The 20,331-nt window shown below is 40.4% G+C and overlaps 1 protein-coding gene across 3 annotated transcripts in view; it reads left to right on the top strand.

The window, feature by feature from the left end:
* Positions 1-20,331, top strand: part of LOC121062972 (guanine nucleotide-binding protein G(q) subunit alpha-like) — a 126,909-nt gene that overhangs the window by 16,722 nt on the left and 89,856 nt on the right. For all 3 annotated transcript variants that reach the window (XM_040543277.1, XM_040543278.1, XM_040543280.1), the window contains exon 2: positions 2,528-2,712. In XM_040543277.1, coding sequence (XP_040399211.1) covers positions 2,528-2,712 — 185 coding nt within the window. The remainder of the gene's footprint in view (positions 1-2,527; positions 2,713-20,331) is intronic.

Below are 20,331 nucleotides of genomic sequence, written 5' to 3'. Positions count from 1 at the left end.
GGGCTTCCAGCATAAGAAGGATGTGCATCTGCTAGAGAAGGTCCAGAGGAGGGCCATGAAGATGACCACGTGGCTGGAGCACCTCTCCTATGAAGAAAGGCTGAGAGAGCTGGGGATGTTCAGCCTACAGAAGAGAAAGCTCTGGGTTGACCTTCTTGTGGCTTTTCAGTACTGAAAGGGGGATTATAAAAAAGACGGAGAACAACTTTTTGCTCAGGCAGACAATGGCAGGACAAAGGGAAATGGCTTTAAACTAAAAGAGGGGAGATTTAGAATAGAGGTGAGGAGGAAATTCTTCACTCAGGTTGGTGAGGCACTGGAAGAGCTTGCCCAGAGAGGTTGTGGATGCCCCATCCCTGGAGGTGTTCAATACCAGGCTGGTCGAGGCCCTGGGCACCCTGATCTAGTGGGTGGCATCCCTGCCCAGAGCAGGGGGGTTGGAACTAGATGATCTTTAAGGTCCCTTCCTACCCGAGCGTGGTTTTTTTACTCAGGTGGGCAGCCGAGTTCCACCACGGCCACTCTCTTGCTCCCCCTCCTCAAAGGGGAAGGGAGAAAATATGACACAAAGGGGTCAAGGTTTGAGATAAGGATTATTTAATTAAAGGGAAAAGGAAGAGGGAAGAAAAAAAAACACAACAAAGGCCACGTGGAAGCACAGAGAGAGAAAAGCATTTGCTCTCTACTTCCCATCAATGAGCGATGTTCGGCCACATTCTGGGAAGCAGGGCCTCAGTACACATAGCGGTTGTTCGGAAGGACAGACGCTTCCACGAGAGCCCCCCCTCTCTTTCCCCTTTCCCACCTTTTATTTCTGAGTGTGACATCATATGGCATGGAATATCCCTTTGGTCAGTTTAGGTCAGTTGCCCTAGTGATGTCCCCTCCCCATCGCTTGCCCACCCCCAGCCTGCTGGCTCTTGGGGGGTTGGAGGGAGTCCTGATGTGGTGCCAGTATTGCGCAGCAATAGACAAAACACTGGTGTAATGCCAGTGCTGTTCCAGCTACAAGTGCAGAGCACAGCACTCTATGGGCTGCTGCAGGGAAAGTTAACTCCATCCCAGCCAGACCCAGGACACTGAGCCATTCTAAGTTTCTATGATTCTATTCTGTGCTTTATGGTTTCTCAGACTTTTGTACTAAATATGTGGAGTATATCTGTGTGGGAAAAACTGAAAAATATTACAGAATGTGTGATATGCTACTTTATTTCACTTCATATATAAAAACATGACTCCATTGTGTAGGTTTCAGAGAAAGGGAAAAACTGAGATCTAAGGGTAGACAAAACCTATTTTTAGTACGCAGTAGTTCTGTATTGCCTAAGTCTGTAATTTTATAAACTTGAGAAAAGTCATGTTCTTTCCCCTCTGGTAGATTACATCCTGGTGGCCAGTCAGTACCTTGCAGAGATGGTCTGTGTATTTGGTGCTCTGTATCTAACATTGTGCTTGACTTTCTGTGAATGCGTGTGTAAGGAAGACTTGTTTTAGAAGTTTGTTTTCTACACGTGGGAGATGGGGCTGAAGGTTTCAAAACGAAGTCCATGTTAAAGGCAAAAGATTTTAGAGGCTTCCAGGTTGAAAGGCTGAGAAGCACTGCATGCAGGTAAATGCATTGCATTTTGTGGAGGGCTAAGTAGCTAGGCAAACATACAGCATTCATATGGCTGTGCAACTGTTTGTTCTAAATTTCGATTTCTCTTTATAAATTATTCATATGTTTGCTTAGATAAGCTCTCCTAATCACAGAGGATGAGGTCACTGAATTGGGCCACAGAAAAAGATGCTGTGTGATATATTCTGTGAAATTCCCAACAAGCAGATCTTAACTTTAAATTTGCAAACATTCAGAATGTTAACTTAAAAACTTATTATTTGTGCTTTGTGTAAAGTGCAAAGATGCAAAGAAATTTAAAGGAAGGAATGACTGCCCATTAAAAAATACGAGCCAAATTTTAATTAAAACGGATTTTATATGTTTCTGAGGTAAAGATTGCAGAACTGTAATTATATAGAACTAATTGCCTTTCTAACATTTATGTATTGGTTGTATACCAATTGTTGCTTATCATAATGTCCTGAAGGTTGGCCAAGCAAGATTTCTTTTTCTTACTCTATGAGTAAAAACCTATCATAGTAATTCCCCAACATTAGATGTTGTTGAGAACTATATCTTCAGAAATGGGGATTTATGGTTATATGGTTATAATTTTAAATACGCAATGGTATATTATAGATATTTTGGAGTGTATATTTTGTTTTAGTTATTAGCTATTAACTAGCTCATTTCTATCTCTTTTTCTATTTCTATTTTGTCTTCAAAATAAAAGTTTTAATTCGGTGTTGCTTCAGTTGTTACTATAATACTGCTGTTTTGATGTTTAACTGGTCCTTGTAGTTACCATGTAAGCAACGTAACCACTTGACAATGTTCTGTCCTGCACTGAACAAGCTGTCTGCTTTGTGCAGAAAAGTCATCTCTCTGTCCAGTGGCTGAAGTATATTCTTCTTGTTTGCCTTGCAGGCACAGGAGAGAGTGGTAAAAGCACGTTCATCAAACAGATGAGAATCATCCACGGATCAGGTTACTCTGATGAAGACAAAAGGGGCTTTACAAAACTGGTGTACCAGAATATATTTACAGCAATGCAGGCCATGATCAGAGCCATGGATACCCTCAAAATACCATACAAATATGAACATAATAAGGTGAGATTTTTGTTTATTTCCATAGCTGAAGCTTTTCCTCTTTTACCTTTGGGAAGCGTATTGAAGGTCTCTAAAAATTATACATCGTGTACAAATTATATTCTACCTAAAATTTAGAAGAAAAGGGTTTCTTCCAGTCCTGCCTCTACTTCTCTGACATTTGCACTGCTCTGACAGCACAGAGGTGCTGCTCTTAAGAAGAAATCTGGGGGTGGGAGGGTTGTCATAGCAAGAGGGTTAAGGGGTTAAGAGCAGGCTGGCATTTGCCTGTGACTTCAGTTGCCTCTTTTCCTTTCCTCCCATTCCATGTCTGGGCCAGAGCACAGTTAAGACATTCTTTTGGTTTGTACCAGTACTATTTAAGACTTTCCATTAATATTATGTGGGGAAAAATCAAATTTATTAGAAAAATAGGTGGGGATATCTTGTTGAGCGTGAGTATATTATGAAAGAAAACTTTTGACACAAGGCCTTAGAATAAGCCAATTCTTTTGAAAGTGATGATATCGCTGAAATTTAGAAAAATAAAATACCTTTAAAGCATTTTGTAAGTTTTATCTTTGGTTAGCCTGACTTCGTTCACTTTTTTAAAATATTAGCTTTCTAAAAGAAAGATGAATGACATATTTTAAAGTTTCCATGAAAGAGGGTGAAGCACTTAATATAAGTGATATTTTTTGCATGGGGAGGCAAAGGATTACATGGCTGTATCTCCCGTTCCTTTCCATTGGGGTGCTCTGTCTTTGAGAACAGTTCCTGAGAACTGGTCCTGATATTTACTACTGACTCTCAGTAACTTTGTCAGATGGAGAGATTAAGATCTCTTATGAGTGAAAGGCTTGCCTTTCTTTGAATCTTGTGAAAGGAGATTTAATGATTATTTAGTAATCCTGGATGAAAATTATACTTGTAAATATTTTATTATTTGCTTAAATATCAGAAGCTATGTAAAAGCACAGAAATTGGCAATAAGGAAGTAAGCTTCTGTTAACTAGGACAGACAAGATGAAAAAAGTATGCTGATAGAAGTTGTGGTGGTTTTATCTTGCTGGGCAGCTGAACTCCAGTACAACCTCCTCAGAAGAAGAGGGGGAGCAGAGAGTATGCTGGGAAGAGAAAAAAAAAAAGGTCTCACGGATTGAGATAAGGATAGAATCATAGAATCATTAAGGTTGGAAAAGACCTCCAAGATCATCTGGTCCAACCATTACCCTACTACCAATGTTACCGACTAAACCATGTCCCTAAGCACCACATCCAGCCTTTCCTTAAACACCCCCAGGGACAGTGAAACCACCACTTCCCTGGGCAACCTGTTCCAATGCCTGAAATTAAAGAGAAAAGGAAGAAGGAAAAAACAAGCAAATGCTGTGCAGAAGCACAATGAGAGAAATAAAATATTCTCTACTTTCCATCAACGAGCGATGTTCGGCTACATCCTGGAAAGCAGGCTATCAATATGTATAGAGGTTGTTTGGGAAGACATATGTCTTCATAATGAGAGCCCTCTCTACACCCCCTTTCCTTCCCCTTTCCCACCTTTTATTGCTGAGTCTGACATCATATGGTATGGAATGTCCCTTTGGTTGGTTTAGGTCAGCTGCCCTGGTGGTGTCCCCTCCCCACTTCTTGCCAACTCTCAGCCTACTGTCTCTGGGGGAGTTTAGAGGGATTCTTGATGCTGTGCCAGCATTGCTCAACAATAGACAAAACATTGGTGTGATACCAATGCTGTTCTAGCTACAAGTGCAGAGCACAGTACTGCATGGGCCACTGCAGGGAAAGTTAACTCCATCCCAGCCAGACCCAGTACAGAAGTCTTTTGTGTTTACATATATGAAATTTAGTTATTAGAATTGGTCTGCAGTGTATGTTTGAAAGGATCTTATTTAGAAGTAGGAAAAGTGAAGCTTATTATCAGGTGAAGGCTTAGTTTCTCCATTTGTGTCCACCAAAGTCATTGCAGCTGATTACCACATTGTGATGTAATGGTACGGTAACCAAAGAATCTTGCAGGAGCCTGGCTTTATACAGTAGCAAGTTAGGCAGGTCCTGTCAAAATCAATATTGGTAACTTTCTTTAATGTGTTTTTGGGGTTTCTGAGCTTATGAAAATGTTCGGAAATTTTGAAAAATTTGTCCTAAATAGAATGTTGATCTGAACCTCCTAGTCTGATTGTATTCTTGAGCTGTCTGATTTCCCCTTGCCCCTCAGAAATCAAAATCAAATGTATAACTCATATAACTAGCATTAAAAAGGAAATTACATTTGTATGTGTATTTCAGCTCCATGTTTTTACTGTACATAAAGTACTGAATTTCCTATCAAAATGACTTTAAATGTTAATTGATTGTGAAGCGCACGTTTTTCTTCTGTATTGGTATTGACCGTCTCTTTGCTGTACTATATGGAAGTCCATTATAAATCCTTGTATTATGCTACAGAGTATATATTCTATAGTTATTATTTAAATTGAGTGTTGAATTTATATAGAATATTTTTATATAGTTGAAGTGAATGTTAGATGCAGCATATCTGTATACATGTGACCAGACCTTTTTAGTTATAGCTGTTCACTTTTTATATATAAAAATAACTTTCTTGAAAGTGAGAAAGTCTGTCTTTGTGCTCAGCTACTTCACAAGCGTTCCCATCAGTTCTAATAGGGCTATGTGTGTAGTAAAGTGCCAAAGCTGACAGGTTCTAGATGCAGTTCCTTTATAAACTCAGTGGGATTTTTTTAATTCAGGGGAATTAAAAAATACAATCTTTTTTTTTTTTTTTTTTTTTTACTTTTTTTTTTTTTGCATTGAAAACAAACTCATTAGCCTTGCAGCCTAGAAAACACAGGAAGGGCACTTCCTATGAAATTGAATCTCATATCAGGAAATTCAGTCTCAGGAAATAATATCTCAAAGTTTGAGTAACAGCATATTCTTAGCACAGTACTTGTTTTGCACAATAGCTTAGAAACCTACAGCTCAAGCTGCTACTTATATGGCTGTGCCTAAAGAAATGGGAGTGAAGTGACCCTTTTATCAAATTCAAAAAGTTCAGTTAAGTAGGCAGTTGGGATCTTTGTACAGTGTAAAACAACAACATCTAGGCTGGATTATTTTAATATCAGCATAGGAAGAAGCAAGTTTTAAGTTAAGGCAGTTAGTTCTTCCAGTATTGTGTTGGCTTTATAGTCACCAATATAATTAAATTGGCAAGCTCTGAAATGCTTTGTCCTATATTATGACAATCTAAGTTCTTTGAAAGATTTATTATCAGAACAGTGAAAGTCAATTGAGAAATGTAAATGTTAGTGTTTAAATTGTAATGTCTGATTACTGATGGTAGGGCACTGTATCACGTAAAACATTTCTCTTGTTAACTGCAGAATGTGAGCTCTATTGAGGTTTAAGATAACAGGTGAGGGTGATCTCTTCTCTAAGGAAATGGTGGCTTATGGATTGTTTTTTTTAGTTTCCTTTTGAGTAAATGTTACTGTGTTTCCATTATTTTTTAAATATAAGTTGTGAAGTTTTTATATGCATATTGAATTTTGGAGAAGCAGTTTATAAAATATAGAAAAGCCTTAGGGTGTTCTTTGTGTTTCTCAAAATTGCCTGTCTGCAAAATTTTTGTGAGTGTACAATAGTAACTCATGTGCAAGCACTAACATTCGCATACACATTTTTAAAATCTAAAATATATATTTTAAAATCTTTTTTAAAACCATCTTTTTAGAATTTTGACCTGTGTATCTATGTTTCTGTCAGTCCATCCAAGTTAATTAATACTGAATGAAGAAAACCATTAACTGTAATTATTTTTTTAACTTTTGACTTAACTTTGGTGTGGTATCTCCATTCTTGGAGATATTCAAAAGCCACCTGGACATGGTCCTGGGCAACTGGTTCTAGGTGACCCTGCTTGATCAGGGATTGGACCAGATGACCTCCAAAGGTCCCTTCCACCCTTATCCATTCTGTGATTCTGACATTCCCAGTGTTGTCCATAGTGGCTTAGAAGCCATTGTTCTAGGTAATGTAGTCTCCGTTTCTCCTGTTCTATCTTTTTTTCATGTCTAATATTGCTGAAGGATGTTTTTTTTTTTAATTTTTAATTTTTTTTTCTCTCCTGTTGTTACAAAAGTTCTACTAAATAAATCTACTCCTGTACTAAAGAACTACTACCAGTTTTACCCCTTATTGTTCCTTTTCAGTGTAATTTCCAGAACACAGTTACCTCTTCTTATAGACTGTCTGGAAGTTGTCATTCATTAGTGGTTAACAGGCAAGAAATCTTAATTGAATATGATGCCAAGAATTTCCTGTGAGACTTCTTAAATATTCATAACAAGTTACCCAATGTGAGTAAGCTACAAGAACAGAGAAACTGGAAACATAAAATCAACTCTTAGTATAGACAAAGAAGTTTGCTCTAAGTTTCAAAGAGTAGTTCCACTGATGAAGTTTCCGTATTTAAGCCTATTCCCTATAGGGAATGTTTAAAAATGAAAATAAGCAAGTATGGGAAAATGCTTTTAAAGTCCAAAATCTTACTGATGTTCTCTTCAAGGCCAAGTTTACTTTGTTGATAGCTTTTTTTTTCCCCCCAAGTCGGATGAATCTATTGTAACAAACAGACAAAAGTAAGATACTAGGAGCAGGTATGGAGTCAGATTACATAAATCTCAAGTGAACAGTTTTGAGTTTTAAATGTTTTGGATCTCTTCAGTGAGATTTGATGTTCAGCAAACATAAGTTGGAGAAAAGGACCTCCCTCATACCTCACCTGATATGCAAATAATGTGAAGGACTGAATACCAAGCAGCAGTGTGGTAATTGTGTGTGAGATCCATTGACTCTCAGATGATGTAGTATGTATGGTAGTTATTGTCTTTTTTGAAAGAAGGATATTCTGAGGATGTTGAAATGAAATGCTTCTAAAGAATAGCTTATTGGTTTGGAACACACATAATAAAGTGCCTCTTCAAGTAGATGGAGAAAACTGAACTGTGCCATCCGCACAAACAGTAGTATTCTTCAGTGTCTCATACTTGAAGAAGAGAGCTTAAAAGCAGGTTGCAGGAAAAAGGGATTTATACTAGTCATGTTAGTTAGTATTCAGCACATCCTAGTACTCTCAGATGTCTTACTCCAGACACATAAAAATAAAGAGAAATTACCTAGTAAATAGAAGTTTTGCAGACTGTTAAATGCTTCGAATAATGTGAAGCTTCTGATGCAATTTTTTGGCAAGAAATAGAATACCTAAAAGCCAGCCAACGTGGAAGAGAGCATAGTAAGATTTCAAGTATCGTAATCAATTAACTTTTATTCAGATAAAGGAATTAAAGATGACTTTTTTTTTTCAGGAGCCTTGTTTGACGTGAGGTAAAACCTGGCTCCCCAATAGCTTTACATTTCCTCCCATGATGGCGTTCATCAAAGATCTTTAGGGGCTCCAATAAAGCCATGAACAATTTCTTCCTCAGTGCTTCATAAAGAATGTTGGTAAGGACTTCCACAATCCTAAATAGATCTCAGTCTCTCCCCAACTGGTTTTCTTCTATTTTAAGTCTCCTTCTGTCAGTCATTTGCTCCTCTGATGCCTAGCTTGCCTATCTCCAGTCTTTATACATTTAACCTTATAAAGTCCTTATCTATTTACCTGTGACCTTACCATATTGTCCTACTCTCTACTGTTTTTGTTTTCCATTATATTTGAATCAAACTTTAAAAAATAATAACCTTTTTATAAATGTGTTAACTTATATTCTGTCCTCCTACTACCATTTCACTCATTTGCTTACCCCTTGGTTAGAGCAGAGATTTCTTGCATTTGTCAGTATTACTCCAATGAATTTGTAAATTATTTGTTTCCTCTGTTATGTTCTGCATTACTATTTCATATGTTATTCCAACAGAATTGACTTTTAGATTTTTTTCTAAGTGTAGGAAAATGTATCAGAGATAAGGTAGGTTAGCAAGGTTGCTTGAAATGCTGAGAATATCTGTATTTTTAAGAAACATATCGATAAACAAGCAAATATTCTTCAACTTCCCAGTAAAATTATATGTAATTTCACCTATATGAAAAGAGAAGACTGTCTTAGCCTTCAGTTATGCAACCTTACTTAAATTTTCACATTTTAGAAACAGCTGCAAGACCAAAAAATTCAATGAATTAATCACATTTAGGTTCATGCATGTGTTAACATTTAATTCTGAAAAGAGTAGGACTTTGATTATGGAGCATGTATGACAGATACAGAATACTGTAGACATAAATTTGAAAACTCAATGTTAGCAGTGCATTATTGCTTATTTTTTTTTTAAATATAACATTTTGTTGATTAACTGCCTTTTGCTAACAGGAAGTGGTAATTCGTATACAAAATCACGTGTATGGGGTGTGATGTCCATGTTTTATCTTTTTACTGCTTCTGGTAGTGGGGAGAATGGGTGGTAGAAATGCTTGCTTACAGATTCTTGTAGATTTTGAGATCGTTCATGCAGTAGTTAAAGGACCATGACTATAGGAAGATGTTTTTAGCATTTTTTTGTTTCTTTTTATAAGTATTCTTTCTCTTTTACTTCAGATCTGTTTGTCACATAGTTATTTTGCTTAGAAAGCATATTGTGTGTCTGAAAGGAAACATTCATGTAAGCATGCTTTCTGACAAAAATGTGAAATGCTCACAGAGCAACTTCTGTATGTGTTAGAAGTCTGGAGTTTATTTTAAAGTAATGAATGAGGTTTCACACTGAAAATGATTCTGACTTTTCCTTTATTAGCAGCAACTATATAATTATATAGGTATTTATATTACATATAATATTTAATATACAAATATAGCTATACTTTGCTAGAGTAAAATATTTGTTAACACTAATAGCTTCCTAATTAGTTCATTCATTAGTGCAAGATAAGTATTTAGATTATCCAGCATTGATATCTGAAATAATTTTAGATTTAAATATTTTCTTAAAATTCCTCAGAAACTTTAAGAAAGTATTTCCTATGCACAGTAAGCATTTTGGGGGGAAACTGACTGATCCAGTTATGTTCCATTTATGTTATATGAAATGACTAAAAACTCTTCAGTATCATGTCTTCATTATTCATTTCTACTAACTCACAAGATTTTCTTGAAATAAGATTTACTGCCATGAATTAAGAAATCATCGGCTAAAATAGGCCATTTTTTCTGAAGGTTTTGTCAATATCTGTTTTTCAGTTTGTACTTCCTATTTGTTAAAAGTCATAAAGTCCAAGATGCAAGAAAGCTTCCTCTTATTATACAGTTCAGCTTTGGTTTAGAAAATTGGCTATTGTTAAGCAAAAGAGTTGTGTTTAAGAAACAACAAAAATCCACAACTGTTTTTATCAAGTGTTTGTTTTTATTATAATTATTGTTTTGTTTTTGTAGTGGGATGCTTTGCCTGATGTCTGTATGCACATAATTACTTTGATTGTCTGCTTTCTTTGAAAGTTCTCTTGCATTTTTTTTTCCTTGATCAAAGCAGGCATAAAGTCTGAATATTAGAGTTGATCACACATTCACACTGTGTGAGTCCAATCACATGTCTAACTGTTTTCAGTTAGTGAAAACAGTTGCCTAACTGTTTTTAGTTAGTTTTAAGTGACTATACAAAGGTGAGGCATGAGACAAAGGTCCAGTGTTTTATTTACAGAAAAGGAGTATGGCAAAGGACAATCTAAGTATGACATTATCAGTGTTTGTTTTAATTTCCTATTGACAATATTATTTTCCAGAATCAAAACACAAAACCTCTGTTGCATGCCTCAACTTTGGCCACAAAATATATACATTTTGACTGGTTTATATAGATTATTTAATATTATGGTGGGCCTGTGATATTGGATAAGTAGAAAATGATGTTATGATCAGGTCACTTTTATGAACACTCTTGAGTATAACAAAACAGAGCTACATATTGGGTTAAAAGGGTAACAGAGACAGGGAGTTGCTTTGAATACCCTCTTACACTTCTTTAATTCTCATGTGTCTCTCAGTTTCTCAGCTCTTAGTCCCTATTGTACATGAGAGTTCATGAGATGTATGCCTTGTCTGGGGCAAGTAATACTGTGGAAAAGCTGTTACAATTGTTGGGTGTGTGTCATGATAATTTTTTTCAGGTTGATGACTCCATTTTTCTTCATGTAACCAACAGGGTAGAGTTAAAATTTGGAACGTTTTTTTAGTTAACCTGGTAAGCTAAATTGTAGATAGAGTGTTAACAATAGACTGCATGTACGTTTGGCAAATTTGCTGTTTTTCTTGAAAATTTTCAAAATGTAACTGTAAATTATGTGCCAAATTGTTTATGTTCCTCTATTCTTAGATATATTTTTTTAATAAACTATGACCAATTGTGGTGGTTTTATGCTGCTATGCAGCTGAAATCTACCACAACCGCTCTCTCACTCAAGGAGAAAATATGATGGAAAGGGCTCAAGGGTTGATATAAGGACAAGGAGATCACTCAACAATTATTGTCACAGGCAAAACAGACTCAGAACAGGAAGATTAATGTAATTAATTGCCTATGACTAGCAGACCAGAACAGTGATAAATTAAAAGCAAACAAAAAACACCTTCACCCCCATCCACCCTCTTCTACCTCCTCCCCCCCCGAGTGGCACAGGGGAACAGGGAATGGGGGTTGCAGTCAGTCCATAACACTTCGTCTTTGCCACTCCTTCACACTCACTCTCTTTCCCTGCTCCAACATGGAGTCCCTCCCATGGGATACAGTCCTTCCCAAACTGATCCAACGTGGGCTTCCCACAGGCAGCAGCTCTTCAAGAACTGCTCCAAATATGGGTCCGTACCACGGGGTCCGTCCATCAGGAGCACACTGCTCCAACCTGGGTCCCCCACAGGCAGCAGCTCCTGCCAGATCACCTGCTCCTGCGTGGGCTCCTCTTCAGGGGCCGCAGATTCAGTCTGGAGTCTGCTCCAGCAGGGGCTCTCCATAGGCCACAGCCTCCTTCAGGTCAGATCCACCTGCTTCACCATGGTCCTCTCCACAGGCTGCAGGGGAACATCAGCTCCAGTGCCTGGAGCACCTCCTCCCACTCCTTCTTCACTGACATTGGTGTCTGCAGGGCTGTTTCTCACTCCTCAGTCTCCCAGCTGCTATTGTGCAGCAGTTTTTTCCCTTTCTTAAATATGCTCGCACAGAGACACAACCAACATCGCTCATTGGCTTGGCTCTGGCCAGCAGCAAGTTCCTTTTGGAGCTGGCTGAAACTGGCTCTTATCTAACAGGGTGGCAGTTTCTGTATTCTTCTCACAGAGGCCACCCCTGCAGCCCCCTGCTACCAAAACCTTGCCACGTAAACCCAATACACCAATTATTTGAGAACCTATGCTTTCTGTATTTGTTGTTAGTAGTACAAGCAGATAAATGAGTCCTCTTGGTGTGTGCATTTGTTCTTTGTATCTTTCCTACAGTCCTTATCCAGCTATTTTTTTGACCAGCAAACCAAGTGCTGTCAATTATATACGATGTACAAAAAAGTAACTGTCACTGGAGTATAAAAAGTCTTGGGCACATTTGCTTCCCTTCTGGACTCCAGTACAGCCATATGTGGAAGAAGAATGGGAACATGCCACAGATTAAGAGGTATTAACACAGCAGTTGTGTAACCCTGGTGAATCCCATTGTGCTCTTTGTGGTTCCAGTTGTACCACTTCATGGATATTTTAATGTTTGTATTACTATTTATCAAAAAAAAAAAACCACCACACACACACAAAAAAAACCCCACAGCTATCAAAAATATTGCCATTGGATTTTGTTTGGTCATATTTTCTTATCTAGTCCATATCTATATCTACAGAGGCTTTACTGGGTATTTCGTAGAAGAGCACCATCTTGACCTTGGAAATTCTGACTGCAAACTCGTTTTTTCTAACTGTACCATTTGTATGGCCACACTATGTCATTTTACATTTGTGAAGAGGTTTAGAACAAAATGAAAATTAAATTTTTGTGTGCTCATTTCTATTAGTGTGTTTATTCAATTATGATTATTTTTGAGGTAGTCCAGTAGTTTATTCTTTACTGCTGGTTCTGCTCAAATAGTTGTTTCACATTGGAGAAACATGGTGGCACCAATTATTCAAGGCACCTTCAAGGATTGTTTAAAACAGGAATCTCCTGAGTACTAAACAGGCATAGCTTTTAGACGTGCAGGGTTCACTAAGTAAACTCTTGGATTACATTGGCAACTTGTAGTTGTGTATAAACATGATTTATGTCCCATCTAAGTATTTTAACCAGTGTTCTGACATAACAGCACTTTTCTGCAGTGTATTCTAATATTTCTTTTGAGCTGGGTGTAGATGCAAAGGTAGTATAAGTTATAAATCCACTTTTTCAGAAACTGAAAATATGTGAATAGTTTGGAATGAAATGGTTTTCTTTTCTGTTACAATTTTTATTAAGAGTAGGAATCATGCTGACATTCAAAAAAAAAAAAAAACAAACCACCAAACACCTCAATTTCTATTTAAACCATAACATAATATGTTCATATATAATTTGGTAATAAAACTAAGGCCAGAATAATTCATTGTACCAGGCTCTGAAAGCTAAACTTGCTTCTTATAAAGCACGTCACAACCAAATAAGAAGAATCTTGTGTAATTTAAGCTCTTGACAATTTTGTTTTTACTGAATTCAAAAAACAATATAATCATAAAATCGTGTGTGTTTTCTGGGATGCAATATTTTTAAGAAACATTTTATATATATTTTTGTGTTTCCTTTGATGACCCTATGCCATTTTTTATATATTTTTTAAAGCTGGTTTCATTGAAACTCTGGATTGAAATCTTTTGCAGTAAGTCTTTTTAATGACTTTTTTTTTCTCCATACAATGAGAACTTTCTTGGTTTCCCTTGATTCTTTTTTCGCCTTTCCTTTCTTCTACTTTCTCTCTGTCAGTCTGGAATGCTTCAATATTGCCTTGACCTTTGAAAATTTAAAACACTAAAAACAAGGGATTGAAAATAAAGCTACTCAAAACAGTGTAAAAACTTGCTGTATATTGTAAATTCTCTTGCAGTCAGTCTGCACATGAAAATAAGACCATAGGGAAGAATGAAATGTAACAATTTTCAAAAATAGCTTGTGGAACTTTTAATTTATATGTGTGATAACATTTTGGGGAAGAAAGTAACTTCAACATTTTTAAAAGATTTTTTCAACTACCTGCCATTTTATAACTAGCTTGAGTTTTTTAAGCCTTTTCTGTAGCAAAAAAAAGTTAACTGCTTCTGTGATAATGCAGGTACCAACAACACTGGACTGAGATATCACTAAAAGATATGAAGAATGTTTGACTAGTACATGTATGTAATTTGGCAGACAGTATAAAATGGACTTTTCTAAAAGAAAATCGGAGTTATTTCTCTGTTTCAAATTTGCTTATGGGGGGAAGCTGTTTAAGGTTATTGAAGGACAAACTGAAGTCGTAATTGCTCAGCACTGGTAAATTGACAGAGGAATGAGCTGATGTAGCACGCAAGAATACCTCACCTGACTGGAAATGGGAATGAAAACTCCATGTAAGAGAGCAAAGGTTCCTTTCTGATGAGATATGAAAAGCTGGAGTATTCTCTTGAAACAGTCATGGAATGTGAGTGGTCAGGGGCTGATTTTGGTAAAGAGAACTGGCACTGGGGGGATAAACCAAAAGCAAAGTTAAGGCGCCTGGTGCTGTTTCTCATATAATTGGTTGGTTTAGGTCAGCTGCCCTGGTGGTGTCTCCTCCCTACCTCTTAGCCACTCCCAGCCTGCTGGCTCTTGGGGAGATTGCAGGGAGTCCTGATGCTGTGCCAGTCTTGCTCAGCAGTAGACAAAACACTGGTGTGATACCAATGCTATTCTAGCTACAAGTGCAGAGCACAGCACTCTAGGGGTTCCGCAGGGAAAGTTAACTCCATCCCAGCTAGACCCAGTACAGAAGTCTTTTGTGTTTACATATATGAAATTTAATTATTAGAACTGATCTGCAATGTATGTTTGAAGGGATCTTATTTAGACCCAGTACACTACAGTACATAACAGGTTTGATTGGGCAGGTCCAGCTCGGTTGGCAGATCCCCTAGTGTTGACTAACCAGGTGGCCTTTGCCTAATGTGTATCCCAATGTTTGAATGTCCCATTGCCTTCAGTGTAGTCTTTAACAGTCCATTGTATCGTTCAACTTTACCAGATGCTGGTGCATGATAGGGGATGTGATATACCCACTCAATACCATGTTCTTTGGCCCAAGTGCCTATGAGGTTGTTTTGGAAATGAGTCCCACTGTCTGACTCAATTCTTTCTGGGGTGCCACGTTGCCCATGACTTTCTTTTCAAGGCCCAGGATAATGTTCCGGGCGGTGGCATGGGGCACAGGATATGTTTCCAGCCATCCGGTGATTGCTTCCACCATTGTAAGTACGTGGCGCTTGCCGTTGCGGGTTTGGGGGAGTGTGATGTAATCAATCTGCCAGGCCTCCCCATATTTATATTTCAGCCATCGTCCTCTATACCAAAGAAGCTTTAACCGCTTGGCTTGCTTGATTACAGCACGTTTCACAATCATGAATAACTTGTGCAATAGCGTCCATGGTCAGGTCCACCCCTCGATCACGAGCCCATCTATATGTTGCACCTTGATGGCCTGAGGTGTCATGGGCCCATCGGGCTATAAATAATTCACCCTTGTGTTGCCAGTCCAGGTCCACCTGAGCCACTTCAATCTTAGCAGCCTGATCCACCTGCTGGTTGTTTTGATGTTCTTCAGTGGCCTGATTCTTGGGCACATGAGCATCTACATGGCATACCTTTACAACCAGGTTCTCTACCTGGGCAGCAATATCTTACCACAATGCAGCAGCCCAGATGGGTTTGCCTCTGCGTTGCCAGTTGGTCTGCTTCCATTGCTGCAACCACCCCCACAGGGCATTTGCTACCATCCATGAATCAGTATAGAGATAGAGAACTGGCCACTTTTCTCGTTCAGCAATATCTAAAGCCAGCAAATTGCACATCTGCAAACTGACTCGATTCACGTTCTCCCTCAGCAGCTTCTGCAACTCGTTGTGTAGGACTCCATACAGCAGCCTCCCACCTCCGATGCTTTCCCACAATACGACAGGACCCATCAGTGGACAGGGCATATTGCTGCACGTTTTCTGGTAGCTTGTTATACAGTGCGGCATCTTCAGCATGGGCCACCTCCTCCTCTGGTGATATCCCAAAATATTTGCCTTCTGGCCAGTCCACAATCACTTCCAAGATTCCTGAGTGTCTGGGGTTTCCTATTTGAGCCCGCTGAGTAATCAGTGCAACCCGCTTACTCCATGTAGCATCAGTTGCATGATGTGTAGAGGGGACCCTTCCTTTGAACACCCAGTCCAGCACCAGCAATCGGGGTGCCAAGAAGAGCTGTGCTTCAGTACCAACCACTTCTAAAGCAGATTGAACACCTTCACGTGCTGCCAATATCTCCTTTTTGGTTGGAGTGTAGCAGGCCTTGGATCCTGTGTATCCTTGACTCCAAAACCCTAGGGGTCGACCTCAAGTCTCCCCAGGCTCTTTCTGCCAGAGGTTCCAGGTGGGGCCATTCTTCCCAGCTGCGGTGTAGAGCACATTCTTTACATCTTGTCCTGCTTGGACTGGTCCAAGGGCTACTGCATATATTATCTCCAGTTTAATTTGTTCAAAGGCGTTGTCGTTGCTTGGGGCCCCATTTGAAATTGTTATTATGGATTACTTCATAGAGTGGGTTTACAATCAGACTGTAATTTGTACTGTGCATTCTCCAAAAACTCACAAAACCTAGGAAAGTTTGTGTTTCTTTTTTGCTAGTTGGTGGAGACATAGCTGTTATTTTGTTGATCACATCCATTGGGATTTGACGACGTCCATCTTGCCATTTTATTCCTAAAACTGGATCTCTTATGCAGGACCTTTGACTTTTTTTTTTTTTTTATATGGCAAAACCAGCATTCAGAAGGTGTACTGAATGCCCCTGAAAAGTACAAGTAAACTGTGGCCTGCACTCTGCTACTAAAGGGATGGAGAAAAATGCATTAGCAGTATCCACTGTGGCATACCACTTGGCTGCCTTCCAGTACATATTGCCTGATTCCAGTACGTATTGGAGTTCTAGCATGTCTGGCACTGCAGCACTCAGTGGTGGCGTGACTTCGTTCAGGCCACGATAGTCCACTGTTAGTCTCCACTCACCATGAGACTTTTGCACTGGCCATATGGGACTATGAAAGGGTGAGTGCGTCTTGCTAATCACTCCTTGGCTCTCCAGTTGACGAATTAGCTTATGGATGGGAATCAGGGAGTCTCGGTTGGTGCGATATTGCCGCTGGTGCACCGTTTTGGTAGCAATTGGCACCTGCTGTTCTTCGACCCTCAGCAACCCCACAACAGAAGTGTCCTCCGAGAGTGGACAAGGTAGACAACCATTTAGTGGTCAGTGGTTCTATGTCCAGGTGGAGACCATTGATGAGCAGTGTCCCACGGGGGTCTGTCTTGGGACCCGTACTTTTCAATATCTTCATCAATGACATAGACAATGGGATTGATTGCACCCTCAGTAAGTTTGCAGATGACACCAAGCTAAGTGGTGCGGTTGATACAACAGAAGGAAGGGATGCCATCCAAAGGGACCTGGACAGGATGGAGAAGTGGGCACATGTGAACTGCATGAGGTTGAACAAGTCTAAGTGCAACTTGTTACACCTGGGTCAGGGCAATCCCAGACATGAATACAGGCATGGAGAAGAACTCATTGAGAGGAGCCCTGCAGAGAAGGACCTGGGGGTTCTGGTAGACGAAAGGTTCAACATGAGCCAGCAGTTTGCGCTTCCAGCCCAGAACGCCGACTGCATCCTGGGCTGCATCAAAAGAGGAGTGGCCAGCAGGTTGATAGAGGTGATTATCCCCTTCTACTCTGCCCTCATGAGGCCCCACTTGGAGTACTGTGTCCAGGTCTGGGGCCCCCAGCACAAGAAAGATGTGGATCTGTTAGAGCAATTCCAGAGGACGGCCACAAAATTGATCAGAGGGCTGCAGCATCTCTCCTACAAAGATGGGCTGAGAGAGCTGGGGCTGTTCAGCCTACAGAAGAGAAGGCTCTGGGGTGACCTCATTGCAACATTTCAGTACTAAAAGGGACTTATAAAAAGGATGGAGAAGGACACTTTACTCGGGTAGATAATGATAGGATAAGAGGAATGGTCTTAAACTAAAAGAGGATAGATTTAGACTAGACATTAGGAGGAAATTCTTCACTCAGAGAGTGGTGAGACACTGGAACAGGTTGCCCAGAGAGGCTGTGGATGCCCCATCCCTGGAGGCGTTCAAGACCGGGCTGGATGGGGCCTTGGCCAACCTGATCTAGTGCGTGGCATCCCTGTCCATGGCAGGGGGGTTGGAGTTAGATGATCTTTAAGGTCCCTTCCAACCCGAGCCATTCTATGATTCCATGATTTAATGTCCTCCGTCTCCAAGCAACTGTGCCAAAAGCCCACCAGTACCCTTTTGAGTCCTTGAAGTACCCTGTCCTAAGGTAGTCTATGCGAAGGATACACGGAGCATCTGAGCCACTCATGATGGGGTGCTTTTGCCATTCATTCCCAGTTTAGCTCACTTCAGCCTCCAATACAGTTAACTGCTTGGATCCCCCTTTCACTCCAGAAATACAGATGGGTTCTGGCCCATTATAGCTTGATGGCATTATAGTACAGTGTGCACAGGTGTCTACTTGTCCTGGTTTCAGTTAGGACAGAGTTAATTTTCCTCCTAGTAACTGGCAGGGTGCTATGTTTTGGATTAGAATGAGAAGAGCGCTGATAACATGCTGATGTTTTAATTGTTGTAGAGCAGTGCTTACACCAAGCCAAGGACTTTTCAGCCTCTCTCTGTCCTGCTAGCGAGCAGGCTAGGGATGCAGCAGGAGCTGGGAGGGGACAGACCCAGGACAGCTGACCCAAACTGGCCAAAGGGGTATTCCATACCATCTGACGTCATGCTGAACAATATATAGGGGTGGCTAGCCGGGGTGGAGGGGGGGGGCCGGCTGCTCGGGGATAGGCTGGGCATCGGTCAACGGGTGGTGAGCAATTGCATTGTGCATCACTTATTTCGTACACATTATTACTATTAATACTATTATTATTATTATTATTGTTGTTATTCTTTTCCCTGTCTTAATAAACTGTCTTTATCTCAACTCACAGACTTCACTTTCCCGTTTCTCTCCCCCATCCCGGAGAGGGAGGGGGGAGGGTGAGCGAACGGCTGTGTGGTGTTTGACTGCCAGCCGGGCTAAACCACAACACTACTAAAGCCTTATCACAGAATCACAGAATGTTAGGGATTGGCAGGAACCTTGAAAGATCATCTAGTCCAATCCTTATGCTGGAGCAGGAACACCTAGATCAGGTCACCCAGGAATGCATCCAGACGGGCCTTGAAGGTCTCCAGAGAAGGAGACTCCACAATCCCCCTGGGCAGCCTGTTCCAGGGTTCTGTCACCCTCACTGTAAAAACGTTTCGTCTCATATTTAAGCGGAACCTCCTATGTTCCAGCTTGCACCCATTGCCCCTTGTCCTATCATTGGATGTCACTGAGAAAAGCCTGGCTCCCTCCTCCTGACACTCGCCCTTTACATATTTATAAACATTAATAAGGTCTCCCCTCAGTCTCCTCCAAGCTAAAGAGACCCAGCTTCCTCAGCCTTTCCTCATAAGGGAGATGCTCCACTTCCTGCTCCACAAAGATGATTACTTTCTGGCTCTACGCTGGACTCTCTCAAGCAGTTCCCTGTCCTTGAACTGAGGTGCCCAGAACAGATGCGGTCTCACCAGGGCAGAGTAGAGGGGGAGAAGAACCTCTCTCAACCTAGTAATCACACCCCTTCTAATACACCCCAGGATGCCATTGGCCTTCTTGGCCACAAGGGCACAGTGCTGGCTCATGGTCATCCTGCTGTCCACCAGGACCCCCAGGTCCATTTCCCCTATGCTGCTCTCCAGCAGGGCAGTCCCCAACTTATACTGGTGTCTGGAGTTGTTCTTGCCCACATGCAAGACCTGGAGCATCCAGGCCAGTTACAACAGGGTGCTTTTGCCACTCATTCCCAGTTAGGCTCACTTCAGCCTCCAGTACAGTTAACTGCTGGGATCCCCCTGTCACGCCATAAATAGGAATGCATTCTGGCCCTTTATTGATTGATGGCATTACAGTACACTGTGCTCCGGTGTCTACTAAAGCCTTATACTTCTGTGGGTCTGACGTGCCAGGCCATCGAATCCACACAGTCCAATAAACTCGGTTGTCCCTTTCCTCCCCCTGGCTGGAGGCAGGGCCCCTGTAATCCTGGTCATAATCTTCATTTCTGTGTCTACAGGACTGCCTGCTGGAAATTGGAGCAGCAAGCTTTTCAGAGAACCCCTTTTTCCCGATTGTTTTCTTTTGCAACTCAGGTACCCGTGCCTCTAGGGTTGAGGTAGATTTTTCCATCCCATTTTCTAATGTCCTCTCCATGGTCAGGTAGGTAAAACCACAGGGTG

This window comes from Cygnus olor (assembly GCF_009769625.2).
Source record: "Cygnus olor isolate bCygOlo1 chromosome W unlocalized genomic scaffold, bCygOlo1.pri.v2 SUPER_W5, whole genome shotgun sequence".
NCBI classification, from domain to species: domain Eukaryota; kingdom Metazoa; phylum Chordata; class Aves; order Anseriformes; family Anatidae; genus Cygnus; species Cygnus olor.
This window is presented reverse-complemented; position numbering and strand designations above follow the sequence as displayed.